Below are 25,850 nucleotides of genomic sequence, written 5' to 3' on the forward strand. Positions count from 1 at the left end.
AGAGGGAGGAGTCGAAAATGACACCAAGGCTGCAGGCAGATGAGATGGGGACGATGAGGGTGTTATCGACTGAGATAGAGAGTGGAGGGAGAGAAGAAGTGGGTTTGGGTGGGAAGTGAATTTCCAATGAACTGACTTAAATGGACAGGACCAGCAAAAGCAACTCTACTGTTCTACAGAGAACATATTCGTATAATTTTCAAATTTGGCTCCTGGACAAATATTAACTCCAGAGTTTTTCAAAGTCAATAATATTCACAGGATCCACCGGGAGGGTCTTTTACATCATACTGTGCTTAAGCAGTCCTGGCATGTGTGTGTGTATTTTCACCTCAGATCCTGTCTCTGAGATGCTCTCGTAAGTTAATAATGACCCGGTACTTAGAATTTCTTGTCAGGACATTTCTACCACTTCCCGAAGGCACAGGTTAAAATGGCACTTGTTGCCCTGCAATGGGAGGTCGCCCAGACCTGAAATTTCCTCGGCTGCTGCCGTTTCTGGCTAAGCTCCGAGACTTGGGACCCGTCTGCTGCACTCGCATTACCAGCATAGAAATGTCAGAGACCATCAATAGAGATTCAATTGCCCATGTTCTCCATTGCTTAAATGCCAAGCCATAACTTGAATTTTAAATCAGCAGTCCAGATCTTTTTTTTTCTTCTAAGTAATACAGAATCTCATTTTTATTACAATGTTCAAAACTACTTTGCTTGGTACCCAATAAGAGTGTTGCAGAAAAAAAAAGTAGCCTCTGCTTGTTTAAAACTCAGCTTTCTTGATTTATTGGGCATTTTTTTTCCATTCTTATTTTCTTTTAGGCATGCATAAAAATATGTGCAATCAATTGTATGCATGTCAGTTTGTGGGTACACACGCATACAAATGATTTGTGCTCATTTTGCAGTTTTCGGTGCTCAAATAAACTGAATGTATGCTTATGAATAATGTCTGATCTTTCTTTGCGCAGTCATTTCTCATAAGGTTGTATTTACTGTTTCATACAGAGAGATGTGAGATTACCTGGGCCAACTTAACCATCAGACACAACTAGACAGTCGCCTAGGGCAGCAGCAAAGAGCCCCTGCTGTCAAGGCAAAACAATATATCCTAACAGACACACTCACACCAGAGGCGTAGCCAGACCTCACGGTGGGAGGGGGCCAGAGCCCTAGGTTGGGGCACATTTTGAGTGAGATTTCTTTTAAAGCTTACTTTTCAAAGCCGTGGTCAGAAAATGCACAGACAAAATCAAGAGTTGTGTAGGTAGAATGGCTGAATCCTGCCTAAGCAAATTTTTATTAGACCAGAAGTATCCAGGTCCAGGCTGCTACGATTCTTGTTCACAATACAAATTAAGAAATTAAGCAACAGCGCTAACTTTTGAAGAGAACAAAATAAATGGAACCCACCATAATTACAGTAGCTTGATGCGAGATATTTAGTGGGGAAAACTTACCTGAATGTTGTCAAAGGAGGTTTTGTTAGTTACATCGTAGAGCAACAGTAAAGCTGAAAAGAGAAAAAGAGACAGGAGTAAAGTCTCCAAGCTCTACAGCTGTCACCAAATCAGTATGTAATCTTACACATGAGAAGAGGGACCATCAAAGATCGTTCAGTGTGCAGTCGCAGTGCTGAAAAGCTGTGTTGCGTATCGAGCACACCTTATCAACTTATTGTACAGAAGCACAAATCAGATAATTCAACAAAAATAAGTGTATTTAGATCAGAAGTTTGTGTTTCCAATCAAATCAGAGCTTCAACCACCACAAAACACAGGGGTCCTTTTACTAAGCCGCAGCATAAAATGGCTTTGGTAGTGTGGGTGCGTGTTTTTATCACGCGCTGGGCCAGATTTTACCACGTGTGGGGGAAAAAGGGGTTTTTTTTTTCATTGGGCTGTGAAAAGGAGCTACAGTAAAACTGAAACCAGCGTTCGCCTATTTACGCCTGAGCCCCTAATGCCACCCACTGACCTAGCGGTAAGGGTTCACGCGCTACACATGCAGTGACTGGTCAGCGTGTGCCAACTGCCGATTAACGCCGGAAACGCCGTGTGGGGTAAGAAATAAAAGAATAAATTGTCCGGCGGTATGAGCCAGGGGGACGCACTAGCCTAGTGGTAGTCTTGTTTTGGCGCATGCTGCACACGCGTAGAACCTACCGCGCTTTTGTAAAAGGGCCCCTCAGTGACCTACAAAATATTACCAATGAGAAGCACAAATACTGATAGCAGTGTTGAAAAAAATGGGGATGTTGATGTAAGGGTGAAGAAAAATACCTGTGGAAAAGAAGGTGAGGAATTACAATCTAAGGGGTTCTTTTACTACGGTGCGCCGAAATGTGGCCTGCGCTGGTGCGGCCGCGTGTATTGGATGCAAGCAGGTTCATTTTTCAGTGCACCTGCAACAAAAGGCCTCTTTTTGGGCTGAAAATGGACGTGCAGCAAAATGAAAATTGCCGCGTGTCCATTTTAGGCCTGAGACCTTACCATCACCCATTGACTTAACGGTAAGGTCTCACGCATTAACCGGGCAGTAATCTAGCACGTGTACAATGCCGATTACCACCCGGTTAGCGTCACACGCTGAAACATTTCTGATGCACCTACAAAATGAAATTACCGCTCGTGCCACATGGTAGCCGGGCGGTACTTCCGAATTGGCGCACGTTGGGTGCGCGTAGGCGCCTACGCAGCTTAGTAAAAAGGTCCCCAAACCTTACAGCACAAGATCTGAGAACGACGGCAGCAGAGAACAAGGAAGAGTTTTTCTACAATCCAGACAGCGGCATTAAATGCTCTAAACACAAAGACCTGAGTAATTCAGTTTGGAAATGCCTGTCAGATTTTTCAAACCAATTATTTTCTCACTGAAACAGAGTTCTAACTTGCAGCAAAAAGGTTTTCCATATATTCTTCTACCCACACAGTCAACCTCTGAAGTACGCAGCACAAAACCAAAATTATTATAAATGTATTAAGAACTGAATCAAGAATTATGATCATTGCTAACAGAGAAGGGTAATTCATAAGGCAATGGCATTAATTGCCTCTTTAAAGAATGATTTGGATCGTCCTGAAGTGATGGAGTGGGGATTCTGGTTAGATCCGAGGTCAAATAGTTGAGGGTTCTTCTCAACAGTGACCTCTAGCTGAGGGGATGTGCAACACAGATCTCATAGTGCACCTTCTTTAAACTACATACTTTTATTTTTCCTTGCTTTGATTACGCTAATGTGATCCTTCCAGTATCCACCCTTGAGGCATTACAGCCTGCTCAAAACTCAGTGGCTGGAGTTTTAAGTAGGGGTTTTGATCATATTACTCTGCTTTAATGGAGTTATGTTGGTTATCAGTACAGTACTACATTCAGTATAAATTATTGTTGATGGTTTTCAAGTCCGCTGCTTCTTACCATATTCTTCCATGAAATCGTCATGCGTGTGTTTTCCTCACACGCTTGTAATGCCTCCAGTTACAGCTGTTCCATGGGTAAAGTCTTATGACTGGGTTTTTTTCTGTGATTGCCCCCATTTTGTGAAACAAATTGCATCTCTGATTATTTGACTTTGCATGAAGCCATGAAGGCATTATTTCAGCAAGCACCTGGGGGTTCTTAGTTCTGTTGGGATACTGACTGGATGTTTTCATTGTAACATTGTTCTATCAATTGTATATGTTTTTGCACTGTGGGACTGGCAGGAAATAAATGTAAATAAATGAGACACCTGAGAAATTCAACCTACACCATCAAAAACCAGAACGCTCACGTAGTACGCATTTTTAAAAATCTGAAATGCCAGAAGACTGTTGCAAAATATTAAGAGGCCAAAGCCCTTTCTCTAGAGTGAGACATGGAAACAGAACTACTCTGAAACATTCAGGGGGTGATTCTATAACTGGGACCCTCCATTTAGACACCCGGAGGCCATGAGGTAATGGAACCTGACACCCAGGAAGGGAGATGGGATTTGATATCCGGCCTTTCTGTTGTTAAAATCAAAGCAGTTTACATATTGGGCAATGGAGGGTTAAGGGGCCCTTTTATTAAGGTGTGTAGGTGCCTACACGCATCTAACGTGTGTCAATTTGGAACTGCTGCCCGGCTACCGCAAGCCCCGGGTGGTAAGTCCATTTTTTACGCGCGGCAGAAAATATTTTTTATTTTCTACCGCGTGGCGGTAATCAGCAGTGTACACTAAGTACAAAAAGTAAAAATTGAAGCCAGAAAGAATAGTTACCCCAGAAAAAATAACGAGTTAAAATTTAATGCCAAGAAGTGTAGAGTGATGCACTTGGGGTGCGGAAACCCAAAAGAGAGATACCGAATAGGAGGGGAAAGATTCAGGAGAGACTCAGGAGAGAGACCTTGGGGTGTTGGTGTCGGAGGATCTGAAGGTGAAGAAACAATGCGACAAGGCGACGGCCATGGCCAGAAGGATGCTAGGCTGTGTAGAGAGAGGCATAACCAGCAGAAGAAAGGAGGTGTTGATGCCCCTCTGCAAGTTGTTGGTGAGGCCCCACTTGGAGTATTGTGTTCAGTTTTGGAGCTGTTTCTGGCTAAAGATGTAAAAAGACTGGAAATGGTGCAAAGAAAAGCTACAAAAAATGGTATGGGATTTGCATTGCAAACCATACAAGGAGAGACAAATATTTGAAAGGTATTAATCCACAAATGAACCTTTTCCGGAGACAGGAAGGCGGTAGAACTAGAGGACATGAATTGAGGTTGAAGGAGGACAGACTCAGGACTAATGTCAGAAGTATTTTTTCACGGAGAGGGTGGTGGATATGTGGAATGCCCTCCCGCAGGAGGTGGTGGAGATGAAAACGGTAATGGAATTCAAACATGCGTGGGATAAGCACAAAGGAATTCTGTTTAGAAGGAATGGTTCCGTGGAATCTTAGCAGAGATTGGGTGGTGATGCCAGTAATTGGAAACAAAATGGGAGCTGGGTAGACTTCTACGGTCTACGTCCTGATCGTGACTGAATAGATAGGGATGGGCTGGAGTGTAAATTTTAAGGGGCTTTGATGTTAGCTTCAAAACTTAGTACAAGAACAGTACTGGGCAGACTTCTACGGTCTGTGCCCTGAGAATGGCAAGGACAAATCAAACTCGGGTATACATATAAAGTATCACATACCATGTAAAATGAGTTTATCTTGTTGGGCAGACTGGATGGACCATACAGGTCTTTATCTGCCGTCATTTACTATGTTACTATCCAGCTTATTTTCGAAAGAGATCGCTGGCCATCTTCCTGAAGCCGGCCAAATCGGTATAATGGAAAGCCGATTTTGGCTGGCTCCAACTGCTTTCCGTCACAGAGTCGGCCAAACTTCAAGGGGGCGTTTTGGCAAGGTAGCGAAGGTGGGACAGGGCGTGGTTACAAGATGGCCGGCTTCAGCTGATAATGGGAAAAAGATGGCCGGCTCTGACAAGCATTTTGCCGGCTTCACTTGGTCCATTTATTTTCAGGACCAAGTCTCAAAAAAGTGCCCCAATTGACCAGATGACCACCGGACGGAATTGGGGAATCACCTCCCCTTACTCCCCCAGTGGTCACCAACCCCCTCCCACCCAAAAAAACTTTTTTTGCCAGCCTCTATGCCAGCCTGAAATGTCATACCCAGCTCCCAGACAGTAGTATGCAAGTCCCTGGAGCAGCTTTTAGTGGGTGCACTGCACTTCAGACAGGTGGACCCAGGCCCAGGCCCCGGCTCATCCCACACCACACTTGTGGTGGTAAATGGGAGCCCTCCAAAACCCACTGTACCCACATCTAGGTGCCCCCCTTCACCCATAAGGGCTATGGTAGTGGTGTAGAGTTGTGGGGAGTGGGTTTTGGGGGGCTCAGCACCCAAGGTAAGGGAGCTTTGCACCTGGGAGCTATTTTAAATTTTTTTTTTTTAATTTTTAGAAGTGCCCGGTTGGTGTCCTGGCATGTGAGGGGGACCAGTGCACTACAAATGCTGGCTCCTCCCACGACCAAATGCCTTGGATTTGGCCGGGTTTGAGGTGGCAGGCATTAGTTTCCATGATGGGCGAAAACCGATGCCGGCCATCTCAAACCCAGCCATCTTTGACATTTGGCCGGCCCCAACCGTATTATCGAAACGAAAGATGGCCGGCCATCTTTTTCGATAATACGGTTCGGGACCACTTTTTGCGGCACCGGCATGCCAGTTGCAATACAACAAAGCAATGGGTAGAAAACCAGGAGTTCCAGAGTGAAGATGAACCAAACTTTATTAATCAGTATATTGACTCACGTTTGTGGATTCTCTACTATGCCAGTTGCATGCATATAGGTTTCCCCAGACTGAATGCCATAAGGCTAGGGCACCTCTTGAAGTTATGCACATAATTTTGAAAATGTGAGCGCATGCTCATTCATTAACCCTGAAAATTCAGGTGTGCATGGCTTCCCTGGGGCAATTTTTAAAACAAAGCATGTGAACACTTTTGCTTGGAAAATCTGGTCAAGGTTTGCATAGAGAAACCTGTGTGTTCAAGGCTTAATTTCATGATTTGATGTACTGTACCACCATTCAAATACACACCACAGCGGTTTACAAGAAGAACCTCACTTCAAAACAGAAAAACAAAATCCTATAAATAATGAAGAAAGAGGAGGTGTTAATGCCCTTGTACAAGTCGTTGGCGAGGCCCCATTTGGAATACCGTGTTCAATTCTGGAGGCTGTATCTTGCTAAGGACGTAACAAGATGACATGGTTCAGAGGAAGGTGACAAAAATGATTTCACGATTATGCCAACAGATGTATGAGAAAAAACTAGACCCTAGCAAAGAGAAGGGGTAGAAGAGATACGATACAGAAGTTTAACCACCTGAAAGGTATTAATATAGAAATAAAACTTTTTTTTAGAGACAGAGAAGCAGTAAAACTAGAGGACATAATTCAAGGTTGCAGGGTGGTCGACAGGAGTAACATCAGGAAACACGTTTTCACGGAGAGGGTGGTGGATGCCTGGAATGCTCTCCTGGTGGAGGTGGTGAAGACAAAAACAATGACGGTATTCAAAAATGAGTGAGACAGACACAAATGATTCCTTAACAGAAAAAGAATAGTATCAAAACAAAACGTAACACAACAGCAGCTAAAAGCTAATTTATAATGGGCAGGAACGGTGCTTCGATGGAAGCTCCAGCAGTGGGGGGACGTGAAGCCAATGCTGGACAGACTTCTACGATCTGTGTCCCATATATGACAATACCAAAAAAGTGGATCCCGAAGGAGAGACAAACAAAATGAAGCCAAAAAATAGTCAAACCTAATAAAAAGAAAGTATAGCGATGTCTAGAGAATAACCCAATCCTGTGGCATTTAATATCTTAATAGAAAATGGGATCCAAGGAGAATTCAGTACAGGCTGTTCCCACAGCTGAGCTTAATTTTCAGTGAGTTAAGCCGAAAAATGGCTCACTTGAAAGCTCTATACATCATTTATACTCCTTATTTTAGATCCTTTTAAAGTTAATTTCTTTTTTACATATATTTGAAACACATGAAAACCTAATGCATTTTATATATCCAAACAGGAACGTGAAAACTTCAGTAGAAATCTGTATACACCCTATTCCCCAAATCCGTTGACTGAAAAAACTAATCAAATGTTCATGCAAAAATGCAGTACAAAAAAAGCACCAGAAAATCAAAGAACAGAAAGGAACAAACTTATCTAAACTTGTATTTTTCCTCGCTTTTTCACTGTCTGTTCCAAATGTTTAAAATAAGGGAGTCTAAATGATGTATAGAGCTTTCAAGTGAGCTGTTTTTCAGCTTAACTCACTGAAAATTAAGCTTGGCAGTGGGAACAGCCTGTACTGAATTCACCTTGGGTCCCTTTTTCTATTAAGGTATTAAGTGCTACAGGACTGTGTTATTCTCTAAACATTCTCTATACTTCCTTTTTATTGTGATTGACTATTTTTTTTATTTTTGGGGGATCTATATATGACAAGACAGATCAGGATGGGCTGCAGTGGGTTTCGACAGCAACTCCAGTAGCTGGGAGGTAGGACCAGTGCAGGGCAGACTTTATGGTCTGAGCAAAATGGCAAGGACGGATCAGGAGCAAGAATGTGTATTTTATACCACATTCATACCGTATGAATGCGGGTCTTGTATATCTCAGTGGGGGAGGGGAAGACATCATAAAGTGGAACTTAGCGAGTAAGACACTGTAATAGTACTATTTGATGTTAGTTCAATAATGATTTGATAATGAATTTGATCAATGGGCAGAATAGATGGACCATACAAGTCTTTATCTGCTATCATTTATTATGGTACTAAGCAACTGACAGGCTCCTGGAGTCTGTTCCATCTAGTTAAAAGCCAATGAGAAGAACCAAAATTTGATCCGGCACTTAAAGCGGGAGTAGGACCTCTCAGCCCTTAAATCACATGGAAGATTGTTCCATAGCGAGGACCGCTTCAACAAGAAATCTCAGTCTGACCAGAGTGAGAGGAGGACACTAATGAGAGTAGGACCTTGCAACCCTTAAATCACATGAAAAAGTGTTCCATAGAGAGGACCGCTCGCTCCAACAGGAAACCTCTAGTCTAATCAGAGCAGGAGGAGGACACTGGCAGAAGTGGAACCTCTCAGCCCTTAAATCACATGGTAGAGCATTCTATAGAAAGGATCTCTCTGACAAGAATTCTCAGTCTGATCAAAGCAAGAGAAGGATGCTAATGAGAGTTTATTTATTTAGATTTTGCTCACACCTTTTTCAGTAGTAGCTCAAGGTGAGTTACATTCAGGTACTCTGGATATTTCTCTGTCCCAGGAGGGCTCACAATCTAAGTTTGTACCTGAGGCAGTGGAGGGTTAAGTGACTAGCCCAAGATCACAAGGAGCAGCAGTGGGATTTGAACTGGCCACCTCTGGATTGCAAGACTGGTGCTCTAACCACTAGGCCACTCCTCCACTCCTGGAGGATGTGGTAACAGCGGTTAGCGTATCTGGGTTTAAAAAAGATTTGGATAAGTTCCTGGAGGAAAAGTCCATAGTCTGTTGTTGAGATGGACATGGGGAAGCCACTGCTTGCCGAGATGGACATGGGGAAGCCACTGCTTGCCCTGGGATTGGTAGTATGGAATGTTGCTACCATTTGGGTTTCTGCCAGGTATTTGTGACCTGGATTGGCCCCTGTTGGAAACAGGATATTGGGCTAGATGGACCGTTAGTCTGGTTATCCTTATGTTCTTCTGACCATGCAACCCTTAAATCACATAGAAGACTGTTCCATAGAGGGGACTGCTCTGACAGGAAATCTCTACTCTGATCGGAGCAGGAGAAGAAGGCTGGTGAGACTAGTAGCTCTCAGCCCTTAAATCACATGGAAGAATGTTCCATAGACAGGACCGCTCCAACGAGAAATCTCAGTCTCATCAAAGAAGGAGTTATGGATGCTGTTAAAAAATACTATCCTGGAAGCCCAGGCCAGTTATATTCCATGTTTTTAAAAAAGGAGGAAGGAAGGCGAAACGACAGCTGGCATGGTTAAAAAGTGAGGTGAAACAAGCTATTAGAACTAAAAGAAAATCCTTCAGAAAATGGAAGGAGGATCCGATTGAATATAATAAACAACATAAGGAATGGCAAGTTAAATGCAAAGTTCTGATAAGGAAGGCAAAGAGCGTTGGAGGCAAAAACACATAGTAAAAACTTTTTTTAGGTATATTAGAAGCAAGAAGACTGGGCAGACTGAATAGACCATACAGGTCTTTATCTGCAGTCATTTACTATGTTACTATGTAAGAAGCCGGCAAAAGAATCAGTTGGACCGCTAGATGAACGAGGGGTAAAAAGGGACACTCAGGGAAGCCAAAGCTGAGAGATTAAATGAATTCTTTGCTTCAGTCTTCACCAAGGAAGATTTGGGAGAGATACCGGTGACAGAAATGGTATTCAAAGCTGATGAGTCAGAGAAACTGAATAAAATCTCTGTAAACCTGGAAGATGTAATGGCACAGTCTGACAAATTGAAGAGTAACAAATCAACTGGACCAGATGGTCTTCATCCCAGAGTACTGATAGAACTGAAAAATGAACTTGCAGAACTATTCTTAGTAATATGTAATTTATCTTTAAAATTAAGCATGGTACCGGAAGACTGGAACGTGGCCAATATAATGCCGATTTTTTAAAAAGGATCCAGAGGCAGAGTTTATTGATGCAAGAGTTGATGTGAATATAGTAAACCTTCCCTAATTTAGCAGGCTGGGGTCTGAACCAGAGGAAGCATCTATTGATTATTAATTTTTGTATCTTTTTTCTTTTTTAATTTCCTTAATCTTGGAATCAAATTTCTTTAACTTGTGGACAAACGGGCTGTAAAGATATATACTTATCATTTTTGTTTCCTAATGTTAAATAATGCCAATTGCATATTCACTTTATGTGGTGATATATTGGAAAATTTAAATAATAAAAATAAAAAATAAAAAAAAAGGATCCAGAGGTGATCCAGGAAATTATAGACCGGTAAACCTGATGTCTGTGCCGGGCAAATTACAGAGCATATTCAAAAGCATGGATTAATGAGACAAAGCCAACATGGATTTAGTGACGGGAAGTCTTGCCTCTCCAATCCACTACATTTCTTTGAAGGGGTGAACAAACGTGAATAAAGGTGAGCAGGTGTGTATCTGGATTTTCAAAAGGCATTTGACAAAGCACCTCATGAAAGATTCCAGAAGAAATTGGAGAGTCATTGGATAGGAGGTAGTGTTCTATTGTGGATTAAAAACTGGTTAAAAGATAGAAAACAGAGAGTAGGGTTAAATGGTCAGTATTCTCAATGGAGAAGGGTAGATAGTGAGGTTCCCCAGGGGTCTGTGCTGGAATCCGCTGCTTTTTAACATATTTATAAATGACCTAGAGATGGGAGTAACTAGTGAGGTAATTAAATTTGCTGACAACACAAAGTTATTCAAAGTTGTTAAATTAGGACTGTGAAAAATTAGAAGAGGACCTTACGAGACTGTGAGACTAGGCATCCAAATGACAGATGACATTTAATGTGAGCAAGTGCAAAGTGATGCATGTGGGAAAGACGAACCTGAACTTTAGCTACATGATGTAAGGTTCAACATTAGGAATCACCTGCCCAGAAAAGGATCTAGGTTTTATCGTTGATGATATGTTGAAACCCTCTGCTCAGTGTGCTGCGGTGGCGGCTAAGAAAGCAAACAGAATGTTAGGTATTATTAGGAAAGGAATGGAAAACAAAATGAAAACATTATAATGCTTTTTGTATTGCTCCGTGGTGCGACCGAACCTTGAATACTGTGTGCAATTCTGTTCACCGCATCTCAAAAAAAGATATAGTGGAATTAGAAAACATACAGAGAAGGGCGATGAAAATGATACAGGGGATGGGACAACTTCCCTATGAAGAAAGGCTAAAGCGGCTAGGGCTCTTCAGCTTGGAGAAAAGACGGCTGAGTGGAGAAATGATAGAGATCTATAAAATAATGAGTTTAGTGAAATGGGTAGATGTCAATCGCTTCTTTACTCTTTCCAGAAATACTAGGACTAGGGGGCATGCAATGAAGCTACAAAGTAGTAAATTTAAAACAAGTCAGAGAAAATATTTCTTCACTCAATGTATAATTGAACTCTGGAATTCGTTGCCAGAGAATGTGGTAAAAGCAGTTAGCTTAGCAAGGTTTTAGAAAAGTTTGCCTAATTTCCTAGAAGTCCATAAGCCATTATTAAGATAGACTTGGGGAAAATCCACTGCTTATTTCTAGGATAAGCAGCATAAAATGTATTGAACTGTTTTGGGATCTTGCCAGGTACTTGTAACCTGGATTGGCCACTGTTGGAAGCAGGATGCTGGGTTTGATTGACATTTTGGAAAAGCTTGTATTTCTTGCAATATACACAACCACTTTTAGCCCACGTATAATACAATAGCTTTTTTTAAAAAGAAAACCGCATTCTTTGTTCCCCTTTGAATATTAGCAGCAGCAAAGCTCACATAACAGCTATGTTCATCCTCTTTACTCTAGAATAGATTGTATTTCTTTATTTTTCACTCCTCCATTTCTCTTTTGTTAAGATTAATTTATAAATGGTTAATGTCAAATGCTATGCTGGAACTTCCAAATGGTAGAATACCACATCCTCGATAAACTCTGAAGTGCACTGTGAGGAGCTCCCTGCAGCCGAGAACAGGGGAAAATAACGCACGCACATTTGAAAACTGACTGTATGGCTGCTTTTCTCCCTTCAACCTAAATGCCCAGGATCTTGGCTACAAGTATGTACCCTATGGAAGCCTGAGCATACTTTAGCCAAGAACAAGGGAGTCATTTTTAGACAGGTCAATTTTCCAGGATGTAAATGGCCTTGACAATTGTGTTTCAGATGAAACGCAAGCCTCTAATGCAGATAAGTGCGTGAGTGTAGATTCCCACTTTATTGAAAATTTAGCCATAACAAAGATGCTATCATGTTTAATTCTCTTTATTAATTTTCCAATTTTACATTCATATATACAATAAATGTCAGAAAATTTACATATTTAGTTCTACAACCATTAATATTAAACAAAGGAAATTATAGTCTTACTTTTATCCACATTAGTTAGGATCCAAGAACAAGGAAAAAAGATTTTTAGGAAATAAAGTAACAGAAATACATTTTCCATTTATTAAAACCAGGAGCAGAAGGTCCACCAGCAATGCAATCAGGCTGTAGCATTATCCCCTGGGGTAGCTCCAGGGAGCTCTTTCATTCGTACTCTACTTTCAACAAAATCTTTAAGTTTCTTGGGGTCAAAAAAAAAGATAAGTATTTGAATCAAATAATATAATACATTTACAGGCAAACTTGATAAAGAAGGTGGCTCCTAAAGCCAGAACTCTTGACTTAAACGTCATTAGTTCCTTCCTTCTAACCAAAGTCTCCCTGGCCAGATCAGGAAATATATTTATTTTCTCTCCCAAGAAAACATCATTAACATGTTTAAAAAATAAACGTAAGATATTAATTTTGTCCAATTCGAGGGTAAAAGTCACCAACAAAGTAGTCCGTTCCTTTTCCACTGATGTTTCTAACATTTCTGTTAAATCCAAAGTATCTTTTGGTAGGCTCTTCTTTAGTTTTATAGGAACCTTTTATGTAATAGATTTTAGTCACCGGAGGGTGATGCTCACTTGGTAATCCTAATATCTCAGACATATATTTTTTGAATAACTCTAAAGGAGAAATAAAAGAAGATTTCGGGAAATTTAAAAGTCTTAAATTGTTCCTCTTAAGTTGATTTTCTAGATTTTCCATCTTCCAGGCATGTGCATTTTTTTCTTTTACCACTGAAGTTACCACCACTTTAACCAATTTTACTTCAGTTCCTATATTTCCAATTTCTTTTTGCTGTTTAATTCCACTGTGTCTTTTCGCAAAGACTCTGAAATTTGATGCAGGGACGAATTGACCCCCCTGTATAGCGTCCCAGAGTAAATCCAACGTAACTTTCTCTGGTCTTACCAGGCCGACGTTTTCTCCAGAAGTCATTCTCCAGGGCGATGGAGGGCTCGACAACACCCTCATTCCCTCCACCGATGTCACTCCCGGAGAAGACGTAGCAATAGGGCCTCCTCTGTTCGTCTGGAGATCGAAACCTTCGGGTGTCTCCAGTTGCGAAACACTCTCCTTCTCGCTAACGCTTCCAGGTCGCGGCGGGGAGGGCTAAGCATCACTCCCTCAATGCTACAGTTCGCTGATGAAATTGCATTCCCTGCCAAAGCATTTGCTGGTTTTACCGACGCCTGGACTCCGAATGCATCGAGGGTAGTCTGTCGAACGGTAGGGTTCCCAACCGGGCCCGAGGAGGTAGGGGCTCTGGTTTTCCCTTTTCTCTTCCCCATACCAGCTGGAGAGTGCACCGTCAACCCGACAAATCCGACGAAGATCAGGAGCTCCTACGGCGTACGTCTGCTCCAAACGCCATCTTGGATCGATGCTATTATAAACAGGCAGACACATGTCAAAGTTATACCTATTCAAATTACTCCCCTCCCCCATCCCAAGAGCTCTGGCACAAAACTAAGCCAACATGCAATGGAGAGGGTCAAAGTACACAGCACAAGCAGTCCAGAAAAATGCAGAAAGGTCTCTCAAGAATAGAACAAATGTGTTTTATTAAAGACCTGACACAGGCTCTGTTTCGGCGTAACTAACGCCTGCCTCAGGGGTCAAGTCAAGCAACACTAGTTGCGTTAATTCTAAGTCATAATGTAGTGGGTCAACACTATGAAAGTCCACCTGAAGGAGAATAAATGCCTGGATGCAAATCCAAGAAAATGTGTCAAAGACTAAATTCCTTTTGCTCCGCAACCAGGCATTTATAGGGTGTGAAAAACTTTCATTATCAACAAATTGATTTTGTATTCAAACGTTAAGTGCTCATGTAAAATAACACCCGATATCTTTAGCTGGTTTTCCAATTGGTAAGAAGTTCCGTGTATCATAATAGAGGTCTTTTGAAAAGGTTTATATGGATTTTCCAATATAAGGATTTAGTATTATCACAAGTTTCAGTTTTAAAGCTGAAGCCCAACTGGAAAGAATATTAATACCTTTCTCTATTATTCGGTTGATAGAAGATAATGAAGCGTCAAAAGCTATCGTAATTGTCACATCATCTGCTTATATAGATATTATATCTTACGGATGCCAATCAAATTGTTAATTGGGCCATCAACAGATTAAACAGAATGGGTGAGAATGGCAAACCTTATGTAATGCCACACTAGGTACCTGTTCAAAAGAAGATTTCCTCTCTTAACTTGATAAGATCTACTCTTTAAAAAAAACCTGTTAACCACCTCTGTATAGAGCCTACAATACCATAATGTGTAAGCAGGTTCAGTAAAATTTCATGATCAATGAGATCGAAAGCAGCAGACATATCAAACTACATTATAAGCACCCTGAGTCCCACATCTCTTCTGGCCTCTGAATATAAAGACGTTAACAATGTCTAGACTTCCGGTGACGTCACTGTCCTCGATGGAAGCCTGATTTTGTAGCTCCCGAACAATCCAGCTAAAATAGCGAACTTTAGCAGTAAATACGACGTATTTTGACTCTTTCCCGCTGATAGAACCTCGACCGAAAGGTAGGAAGGGAGCATGATGCAAAAATTAAAGAATTTAGAGGCGAAAAGCGCGATGCGCAGTAGCCAGCGCACATCTAAAACACCCTCGCGCCATGTCTCACCACACCTCGAGGAGGCCTCAGATTTTGAGTCGGAAAGATCAGAAGAAGACACAGGCAGTGTGAGGAAGTCGCATTCTGCCCGTTTGCTAATGGATTTAAGAAAGGACTTAGCTCATATGAAAGCGGACATAGTTGAGCGCATTGATAATTTAAGAGGTGAACTTAAAGAAGTAGGTACCCGTATTGAAGATTTAGAAGTGCGGATGGATGAACACGTGGAAGTAGTACAACAAATGCATCAGCGTGAGGAAGGAATTACAACGCAGATGTCTGAATTACAATATAAGCTAGACGACATTGAAAATCGCAGTAGACGTAAAAATTTGCGATTTCGCGGGGTACCAGAAGGAGAGACCCAGGAAGAGGTTCTGAAAATTGTACAAGAGGTCTGTGGACAACTCCTAGCGGCACAGCCAGAGACGCCTTTACCAGAGGTTGAGAGGGCCCACAGAGCACTGGGTAAACCGCAAACTAACAGACCAAGAGACATTATTGTTCGGTTTTGGAAATTCTCTGAAAAAGAGCAATTACTTGCCTTGGCACGCCAGCAGAAAGAACTGATGTATAATGATACTTTGATAACAGTATATCAAGATCTATCAGCAAATACGTTGCAGTGGCGTAGAGAGATGAAACCAATACTGGGCACTTTGAACAAACATAACATTAAATATCGATGGGCCTTCCCATTTGCCCTTTGCTTTGTTATAGCAGGCAAATCACACCGAGCACGCACTGTAGCAGATGCGAAACAACTTCTTCAACTGGCAGGCCTAATGGAGATGGAAGCTGAGGAGACAACAGCGGCCAACAAGGCGCGGGATAAAGTTCATCAATGGAAACAAGTCTTCAATAAAGCAAAGAAACCGCGAAAGACGACAACACGATCTGTGACATGATCTGGGACAATACTAAGGTTTTGTTATTCATGATAAGAGTGCACCCAGAGAAGTGAAAGGGAAGATGCACTTGTATTGAATTGGAGGGTCGTATTTCAGGGATGAAGGGAAGTCAGGGAATCGGGCTGGGAGAGAGGCTGTTGACCTTGTTGGGAGTTTAATGTGGGTAAGTGTGGGAAGTTTTCTTTTTTCTGTTTTCTGCATATCCCACATGGAATACATTGTTGGGGTAGGGGAAGGGGAAGGTGGGTGGGGGGAGTTATTCTTCTTCTATGTCAATAAGAGGGAAAGATTCTATTATAGGTGCTGGTATATGCTGGTATATGCTGTCTCTACTTGAAGGAGTTAAATGTCATCAGATTTAAAAATAATTACCTGGAATGTTAAGGGTTTGAATTCTCCGAGAAAGAGACAGTTGATATACCAAGAGTTAGCCAGATTGCATCCACAGGTGGTAATGTTACAAGAAACACATTTGAAACGAGCGCAAGAACATTTGTTTCACCCTGCCTCATATTCAAAAATTTACTTTGCCTCTGATATTGCAAATAGTAAGAAGTGAGGAGTGGCTTTACTCTTTCATGATAGTATACCCATACAAGTTCAGCAAATTAAGAGAGACCCAGCAGGGAGATATCTTCTCATTCGGGGAACGTTAGAATCTAAGGAATATACTTGGGGATCCATATATGGGCCAAATGCAAGCCAAACCTCCTTTTTAAAAACATTAAAGAGAAATATTAGACCTATAGTAGGAGGCTGACTCATATTGGGAGGTGATCTTAATGTTACCATGGACCCGAACTTAGATCGATCGGGATCTGTCTCCCGAGTGGATAGAACACTGGCGGGTCAGATGGCTACATGGGTGGAAGAGATGGGTCTCTTTGATACATGGAGGGATGGATATCCCCTGGACAGGGATTACTCATTCTACTCCTCAGTACATGCCACATACTCCCGTATAGATTTTCTCTTCCTAGATAAACTACTGGGGGGACAAGTGAAAGACACACAAATTGGAAATATCACTATTTCAGATCATGCTCCTTGTGAGGTACTACTGTCCTTCTCTGGGATAGCAGATGGACAGAAAAGGTGGACCTTTAATAACACTATGCTAAAAAATGAACACATCTGTGCAGATTATGTGAAACTGCTTAAAGAATATTTAAACTTTAATCTGGATTCAGGCCCTTCTATTGCTGTTGTCTGGGATGCTTTGAAAGCGGTATCACGTGGCCACTTTATGACAGTGGCGGGTCACCTTAAGCAACATCGGGAGTCGCTGAAGCGGTACTGGAGGGGCAAGATTGAGGAGTTTGAGATTATTCATAAGCAAACAGGCTCATCTAGGATATATAGATCTCTTCAGGAAGCGAGGCTCCAATTAGACGAGCTGCTTCTTAGAGACCTTGATTTTATTAATGAGAAACTCCGTCTCCATGCATACAATGGAAGAAATAAAATTAATCGTCAACTGGCACTTCGTTTACGTAAACTTAGGATGGACAGAAACATATTCCGGGTTAAAGATAAAAGGGGCACGACTCTTTCCACATCTCAGGCTATCGGGGAGCGATTTAGGGAATTTTATGCTGAATTATATACTAAAGATCCCTCTATACAAACTACTGCTATCCAGGCATACCTAGAGGAAATAAATCTTCCAGCTCTGCTCCCGGAGCATTGGAGCAAATTGGAGGCTCCGATAGAGGTTAAGGAGGTACTTAAAGCTATCAAGACTCTGAAGACAGGCAAATCTCCGGGGGTGGATGGATATACTGGAGAATATTACAAAACATTTGCTCCATATCTCGCACCTATATTGACAGAGGTTTTGAATTTTGTTAGGGAAGGAGGGAATTTGCCTCCAACCATGAAGGATGCATGGATAGCAGTTATTCCCAAACCCAATAAGGAGGTAACTGAATGTGCTTCATACCGTCCGATTTCTATATTAAATGTGGATGTACGAATCCTAGCTAAAGTAATGGCCACTAGGTTAGTAGATATTTTACCAACTCTAATACACTCTGATCAGGTAGGCTTTATAATGGGCAGACAAGCCTCTGATAATATTAGGAGGACGATGGATGTCATATACTTGGCGCAACAACAAAAGTCCTCATGCTGTTTGCTAAGTATAGACACGGAGAAGGCCTTTGACCGGGTGCATTGGTCTTTTTTGCATTCGGTCTTACAAAAGTTTGGGTTTGGACCTATGTTTAGAGGGTTAATACAAGAATTATACACTGCACCTAGGGCATGCGTCAAGATTAATGGTAACTCTTCCCCCTTTTTTGAGTTATCTCGAGTAACTCGTCAGGGTTGCCCTCTTTCCCCCTTATTATTTGCTCTTGTACTGGAACCTTTAGCTCATAATATAAGATCCAATCCTGCAGTCCAGGGATTGAAGGTGGGGAGGTGGGAGTCAAAAATTGCTCTCTTTGCAGATGACATTCTGTTGACCTTAACCTCTCCCTTAACATCTCTACCAGCAGTATTTGCTGAGATTGAGTCATATAGCCAAGTATCAGGCTTTAAAATTAATTATGCAAAGACTGAGGCCATGGCAGTGGAAATGGAGGAAAGAGACTATCAGACCTGCTGTCAGACTTACCCGCTGACCTGGGTCAAGCAGGGATTGCGGTATTTGGGGGTGGTACTTACCTGTAAATTGAATGACATGAGTGCAGCCAATTATTTGCCCTTAATTAAGGAAATTAGGAGAGATTTAGATAGATGGGACCCATTACATCTCTCGTGGTTTGGGAGAGTGGCAACTGTGAAGATGAATATTCTCCCACGTCTGCTTTATCTATTTCAGTCTATACCACTTCCAATTAATAACCATATGCTTCACTTGCTTCAAACCAGAATAGAGCACTTTATATGGCAGGGTCGTAGGGCTCGTCTCCCTAGGTCCCTTTTATATGCAGCTAGGAAAAGTAAGGGTGGATTAGGGGTACCACACTTGGGGTTATATCACAGAGCTGCCCAAGCGAAAGCTGCGATCGAGTGGTTCCATGAGTCAGACCATAAGCTTTGGATTAGGATAGAGCAGTATATGATACAGAACCCACTAAGGTTGGGACAAATATTGTGGCTGGCGCCTAGATATCGGTATTTACCTCAACCCTTAAATCCGATCATTCAGTACACCTTTTCTTGTTGGGACAAATTAGAGAGAATGAAAGGATTCTATGAATCACACCTAACACCCATAGCCTATAATGCAGCATTCCCTCCTGGATGCACATTGTCTCCTTTTATTAAATGGCGGAAAAATAGATTGATATGGTGGGGGCAGTTAATGAAAGATGAGCGCTTCATTACATTTGAGGAGTTGGCTAGTGAATATGACTTACCTCAGCAAGATCAATATGCATATAATCAGATCATTCATTTCCTTCAGACTGCAGGTTTGAAACGCAAGCTAAGTGGGGAAGTTACATTTTTAGAGCAACTATGTGTAGAAACTGAAGAGTCCAAGGGACTGATCTCCAAGTTATACAGACATTTGAGGGACTCCCTGGGGGTTAGTTGTAGACACCGGGATAAGTGGGAAAGCGAATTGGGAGTGACATATACCCCTGAAGTATGGCAACAGATGGAGCGAGCCTCAGTCCACAGCTCTCGAGCAGTCAATATCCAAGAAAATTGTACAAAAGTAATATATCGGTGGTACCTCACTCCGGCGAGGTTACATCATATGTACCCTGGGACATCGAAATTATGCTGGAGAGGATGTGGGCAGATTGGCACAATGGGACACATTTGGTGGTCCTGTAGAAAAGTACAAGCCTTTTGGAAATCAGTATGAGGCAGGTTGCATGGATGGGTGGAGGGTACCATACCATGGGATCCGGCAGTGTTTTTATTTAATAAACCGATCAGGGGGCTCACTAATCAAGGAAGCCAGCTGGCAAAACACTGCTTCAATGCAGCTCGATTGCTGATAGCACGGATGTGGAAACAGAATGGATGTCCTTCAATACGGAGATGGTGCAATTTGGTGTGGTATATAAGTAATATGGAAAAATTAATGGCTAAGGAGAGTAAAACCCTAGCAAACTGGGAACAGATTTGGGCACCAGTGACCAAATCGTTATCGTAGACATGGATCTTGGAATCTTCTTTAGGGATGAGACATGGAGAAGAGGGGGGAGGGGGGTGGAGTTCTTTGGGGGCAATGGGGATATATAAAAGGTTTAAATGTTACAAGAAATGTTATTGCTTTTTATGAAAATTGCATTAGGAGTCTTTATGTACTATGCAAATTATTATGAGAGGAACCTGTATGATAAATGTCTGTAAAGTTTTGAGTTGTACTTTGTGGTTTCACTCAATAAAGATTCTTGTTAAAAATTAAAAAAAAAAAAAAAAGACGTTAACAATGTCTTGGTGTTAAAATATTTTCTAAACCTGCTAATGGTGAAGGGAGAATATTATGAGATTCTATATAATCCACCATTGACTAAGCCACAATCCTTCCATAACCTTAGTAAGAAATAGACACTATCCCTGGGATTCTATATATCGCACCTTAATTTCCGCGTATTCTATAACAGTGCGCGTAACTTAATTGGTTAGCTAGCTGTCAATTAGATGTTAAGCAATTATCATCACTAACTACTATTCCTACTTACTATTTTACTTCCATGTTCTATCATCAACATGTTCCCTAAGATTCTTCTGTAACATTAATAGTCTAATTTCTAATGCTTTTCCGCCATTCTTGATACATTGTAAGCCATTATCATGTTACCCAAGATACTGTGTAACACAAAATGTCTATCTACTAATGTAATTTCACCATTCATGAAGTATTGTAAGCCACATTGAGCCTGCAAAGAGGTGGGAAAATGTGGGATACAAATGCAATAAATAAATAACTGGCATTAAGATTTACGTGCACAACTCACTAAACGTATTCTGTAAGGTGGTGCACTTAAATTCTAATTCATATAGTTGAAAAGGGGGGCGTGGCCATGGGGGTTTCTAAAATCTACACGCTTTGTTTTAGAATACAACCGCTCTGTATCTAATTTAGGTGCCAGGATTTTTGCCAAGTAAAAAAATTGCATAAATGGCCGCCACTAAATTTGGTTGCGTGGAGAGGCACTTGGCATATTCTATACACCACACAGAAATTTAAGCCTATTCTATAAAAAACATAGGTGTACTTTAGAGAATATGCTTAGGCATACTTTATTCCATGTGGAATTTTCAGGCTCCATATATAGAATCTAGCCCTCTAGGTCTAGAATGTGAGACTTCGGCAAGGCTTGGTTTAGAATTCTTTGATATCTGAGCAAGAAAAAATTGTTCCTGCTTCAATAGAGAAGTGACCTGAGTGAAAACTATTTGTAATGCAGACAAACACATAATTTTTGGATTGTAAGGAATTATGATTCAATAAAAAATAAGGACACAATATGAGCAGTGAGGTTTCATAAAAGATTCAAGTGAAGACAATTAAAATGAGCTCTGATTCCTCTCAGCTATGATTCCTACTTGTTGACTATAAATATTGTCTAAAACTGTGATTCTCAAACCTTGTCCTGGAGACACCCCAGACAGTCAGGTTTTCAGGATACCCACAATGAATATTCATGAGAGAGATTTGCATGCACTGCCTCCACTGCATGCAAAACTTAACTCATGAATATTCATTGTGGATATCCTGAAAACTTGACTGGCTGGGGTGCCTCCAAGACCAGGTTTGGGAATCACTAGTCTAAAAGATCTGGATCTGCAATCTTTCCCTGTTTTAATGCTCTACCCAAACAAATCAAATCTACCCAGAACTACCTAAACTTCCGAAAATTATTGAAATCAGTATTACATAGTAACATAGTAGATGATGGCAGAAAAAGACCTGCATGGTCCATCCAGTCTGCCCAAGACAAACTCATATGTGTATACCTTACCTTGAATTGAATTTGTACCTGTCCTTTTCAGGGCACAGACCATATAAGTCTGCCCAGCAGTATTTCCCGCCTCCCATCACCGGCTCTGGTACAGACCGTATAAGTCTGCCCTCCCCTATCCTCGCGTCCCAACCACCACCCCCTCTTCCCCCCAACTGCTCCGCCACCCAATTTCAGCTAAGCTTCTGAGGATCCATTCCTTCTGTATTGTTTAAGAAGGCTTATTCCCCAGGTTTAACTTAACTAGAATTAATTACTACTATAAATTTCAGATCCAAGGACAATAATTATCTGTTATTATCTCTTGCCTTTTTGCTGTTTAATTGTTATTTTATATCTTTATCCTCAATTTGTATAATTGTTCTTCTTGTAATGTAGCTTGTATTGCAAACTTATGTAAGCCACTTTGAGCCTGCGATCAGTGGGAAAAGGTGGGATATAAATGTAATAATAAATGAAAGCCTAATTTTCTTTCCACTTTAGATTTGAAAAAGAAAGCCAACTTTTCAGCTGATGGAGTTAAATTATTAGATTCTATATGTTGCGAGGGGGTTAGTAATTTATTCATTAACTGATATCATTTTTTAGATTTTACCCAAATATTGAGCTAAAATGAATTTGCTTTGAGGTCTCTATATATAATTTATTAGTTCCTCTAGATCTGGCTCTTCCTTCTCTAGGATATGTATGTATTTAAGTCCTTAAGAGGCAGATGCACTAAAGCTAAATGAGCCTTTAATGACCCTCCAACGAGGAAAATTTGATCCGTTGCATGTATCAAAGGGCTTTTACCGAGGAAGCCAGCAGCTAACGAAAACGGAATGGAGATGAGCAATTAGTGTGAAAACCCCATTGAAACGACATGCACTAACCTTTTCCGATTGCCTTTACGCAGGAAAAAGGCAGGAAATCTAACGAGAGGTCTGGACCTCTCGTTAGGACAGCTCTGTGCCAGGAAAAATGATTAAGTGAAAAAATAAACAAACTTTGAGCCAATCCCAGCGCATTAGCAGAGCTAAAAGCGCTGTGATTGGTCCAAAGGACGTCAGAAAACACATCAAATAAAAAAAATAAAAAAAAGGATCGGGAGGGGGCAAGGGCGCTCATCAGGAGCGTCCTGTATGGACGGCCTTGCCCCCCCCCCCCCCCGCTGCTCCCCACTTTCCGCCGCTCCCTCCCCCCCCCGAAAAAGCAAAATTCTAGCAGCCCCGGCCCCCCTCCCTTCTTCACTACTCTGTCTCCCCCCAGCTCCGCCTCCCGACATCCTCCGCCCTGTGCCCCGCCCCCTCTTGGGGTCGTCACCGCCATTCCCCTCCTCCATCAGGCCCCCCTCCCTCTTACCGGGCCCGTGCAGCGCCTCTCTCCCCTGTCTGAAGGCGCTGCACGGGCAAGAAGAAAGCTGATGCCTGCCTTCGCCCAGCTTCTGTCGCGCGTCTCTCTCCTCCTGGGCCCGCCCCTGTCTGACGTCGGTAACCTACGTAGGTCATGTGCTTGTGTTTTGACTGTGTTTTGACTGTTTGTGGCATGCGCAGAGCAGCTAACATAACGCTTGGCTGCTCTGCGCATGATTTGGGGGCCGATTAACGATGTGTATTGTGATTCTTTGATACATTGTATGTTTCAATACCGATCTCAGCATGTGTGACTTTTTTTTTTGGTGCATTTTTCGTTATTTTAAAATCGTTAGGGACTTTAACGATTTAGATTTTTTTACGTTTGGTTGCTGCATCTGGCCTCAAAGTCCCCTTTTTCTATGGCTCTTTGAGGCAGATGCTACATCATTTTGGTTGTGTCTTTCTGGATTGCTTCTAGCCTCTCTCTATCATTTTATTTTCGCCAATACTTTTGTGTCTACATTTAATAGCGATATCGGTCTATATGATTCCACTTTGTCTAAGGGTTTCCCTGGTTTAGGAATGAGCGTTATCAACGCTGTGTTCGCATATCGTGGAAAACTCCCTTCCTCAATGACCTCTTGGAAATATTCCAGGAGTGCTGCTAAGGCTTTACCAGGCAGGATTTTATAGTATTCCCCAGAAAAACCGTCTGGGCCCGGTGCAGACCGCAATTTTAACGCTTTGACCCCCCTCTGCAGCTCGGACATTGTCAATGGCTGGTTTAAAGTTTCCAGCTGTTCCTCCGTTAATTTGGGGAGGTCTATGTGCTGCAAATAATCTCGTATTGCATGTGCGTTTGGAGGTGATTGCTTTTGATATAAAGTAGTAAAATATTCTGTAAATGTCTGTCCTATCTTTCTATTGTCAGTTATGAGTTCTCCCTTATGGTTTTTTAGGGAGGTCACCGTCCGTGGACCGCCTACAGTTTTAATTAATCGCCCCATCATTCTGCCTACCTTGTTCCCAAACCTCTCTAATTTGTATTTATAAAACAAAGAAGACTTCACCTCTTTCTCATGCAGCAGACTATTTAATGCTACCCGAGTGGCTTTTAAATTTTCCAGGGTAACCAAAGAGGGATGATGTAAGTGTATCTTTTTAGCCCTCTGTAGCTGTCGTTCTAAGAGTAATATGCTAGCTGCTTTTCGTTTATTCTTAACGCTACAGTAAGCTATGATAGTCCCCCGCAGAACTGCCTTTGAAGCTGACCAGAACAGCTCAGGTTGGAGATCTGCATGCATACCATTATGCTCTATGTATTGCTCCCAGCTCTTTTGTACGTGCGCCCGCAGGTGCGGGTCGGTATGTAGATGAGCCGGATACCTCCATCCTGTCCCCCCCTTGAACTCTGACCTAAGCTTAAGGTCTACCCATACCAGGGCGTGGTCGGATATTTCTTCGGGACCTATGGTTGCTGCCTCCACCAGATGAAACAAGGGACGGGCCAACATAATATAGTCTATCCTGGCATGAGAGCCATGTGCCCTTGACCTATGTGTATAATCGCTCTCCCCAGGGTGGAGCACCCTCCACGTGTCCACTAAATCTAACGTTTTATTAAACATTTGGAACTCTCGCGCCCTCGTCCCACGGTAGTCGGAGGCCAGGATATTAGTGCAATCTTGACGAGGGTCTATAACCGCATTAAAATCCCCTGCTACTATCAAATCTCCTCCCCCACTCTGCAAACATCTCCCGGCCAGATCTTTAAAGAATGCAGCATCAAAATTATTGGGCCCATATAATACCAGCAGCAACAAGTTCCTCCCTTCTAGCCACACTTTTAGCAAAATAAAATCCCCTCTATCCCCCCTTTCCAAGATTGTAGCTTTATAGGGGAGTCCTTTTCGAAATAGCACAGCAACTCCCCCCTTCCTACCGCGAGATGGGGCGGCAAATACTTCGCTAACCCATGATTTTTGCAGCTTTAAATGTTCTTTCTCCGTGAGGCGGGTTTCCTGCAAGCATGCCACATCAGCTTTATGTCTTTTCAATGCTGATAAGATCTTAGATCTTTTAATCGGGGAGCTTATTCCTCCTACATTCCAGGTTACAATTCTAGTGGACATGCTTACTAAACTTACCATTTTTAGTGATCTTGCCCCCCAACTTTACGGTCTCTCGCTGTTCTTTAACTGTAAGATCCCCCCAGCTCCCCGACCACTCACCCCAACTACCCAAGTTGCCTAAGTGTTTCATATTACCCCATTGATCCCTAACATACAGTGATTTTAAACTTCTGGTACTCTTTGATTTTGAACTTAATAACATCCCAAATCCCAATCCCCCCCTTACCCCCCACCCTTTCTTCCATCCCTCTGCCATCATCCAGGCCCAGACCTGCGCCTGGGT

The 25,850-nt window shown here is 42.0% G+C and overlaps 1 protein-coding gene across 1 annotated transcript in view; it reads right to left on the bottom strand.

Moving 5' to 3' along the window:
• The window catches only part of RAB26 (RAB26, member RAS oncogene family), a 166,166-nt gene that overhangs the window by 50,814 nt on the left and 89,502 nt on the right, over positions 1–25,850 (bottom strand). Inside the window, exon 5 of the mRNA XM_030212107.1 lies at positions 1,458–1,510. Coding sequence (XP_030067967.1) covers positions 1,458–1,510 — 53 coding nt within the window. The remainder of the gene's footprint in view (positions 1–1,457; positions 1,511–25,850) is intronic.

This window comes from Microcaecilia unicolor, chromosome 8, assembly GCF_901765095.1.
Source record: "Microcaecilia unicolor chromosome 8, aMicUni1.1, whole genome shotgun sequence".
Lineage (NCBI taxonomy): Eukaryota > Metazoa > Chordata > Amphibia > Gymnophiona > Siphonopidae > Microcaecilia > Microcaecilia unicolor.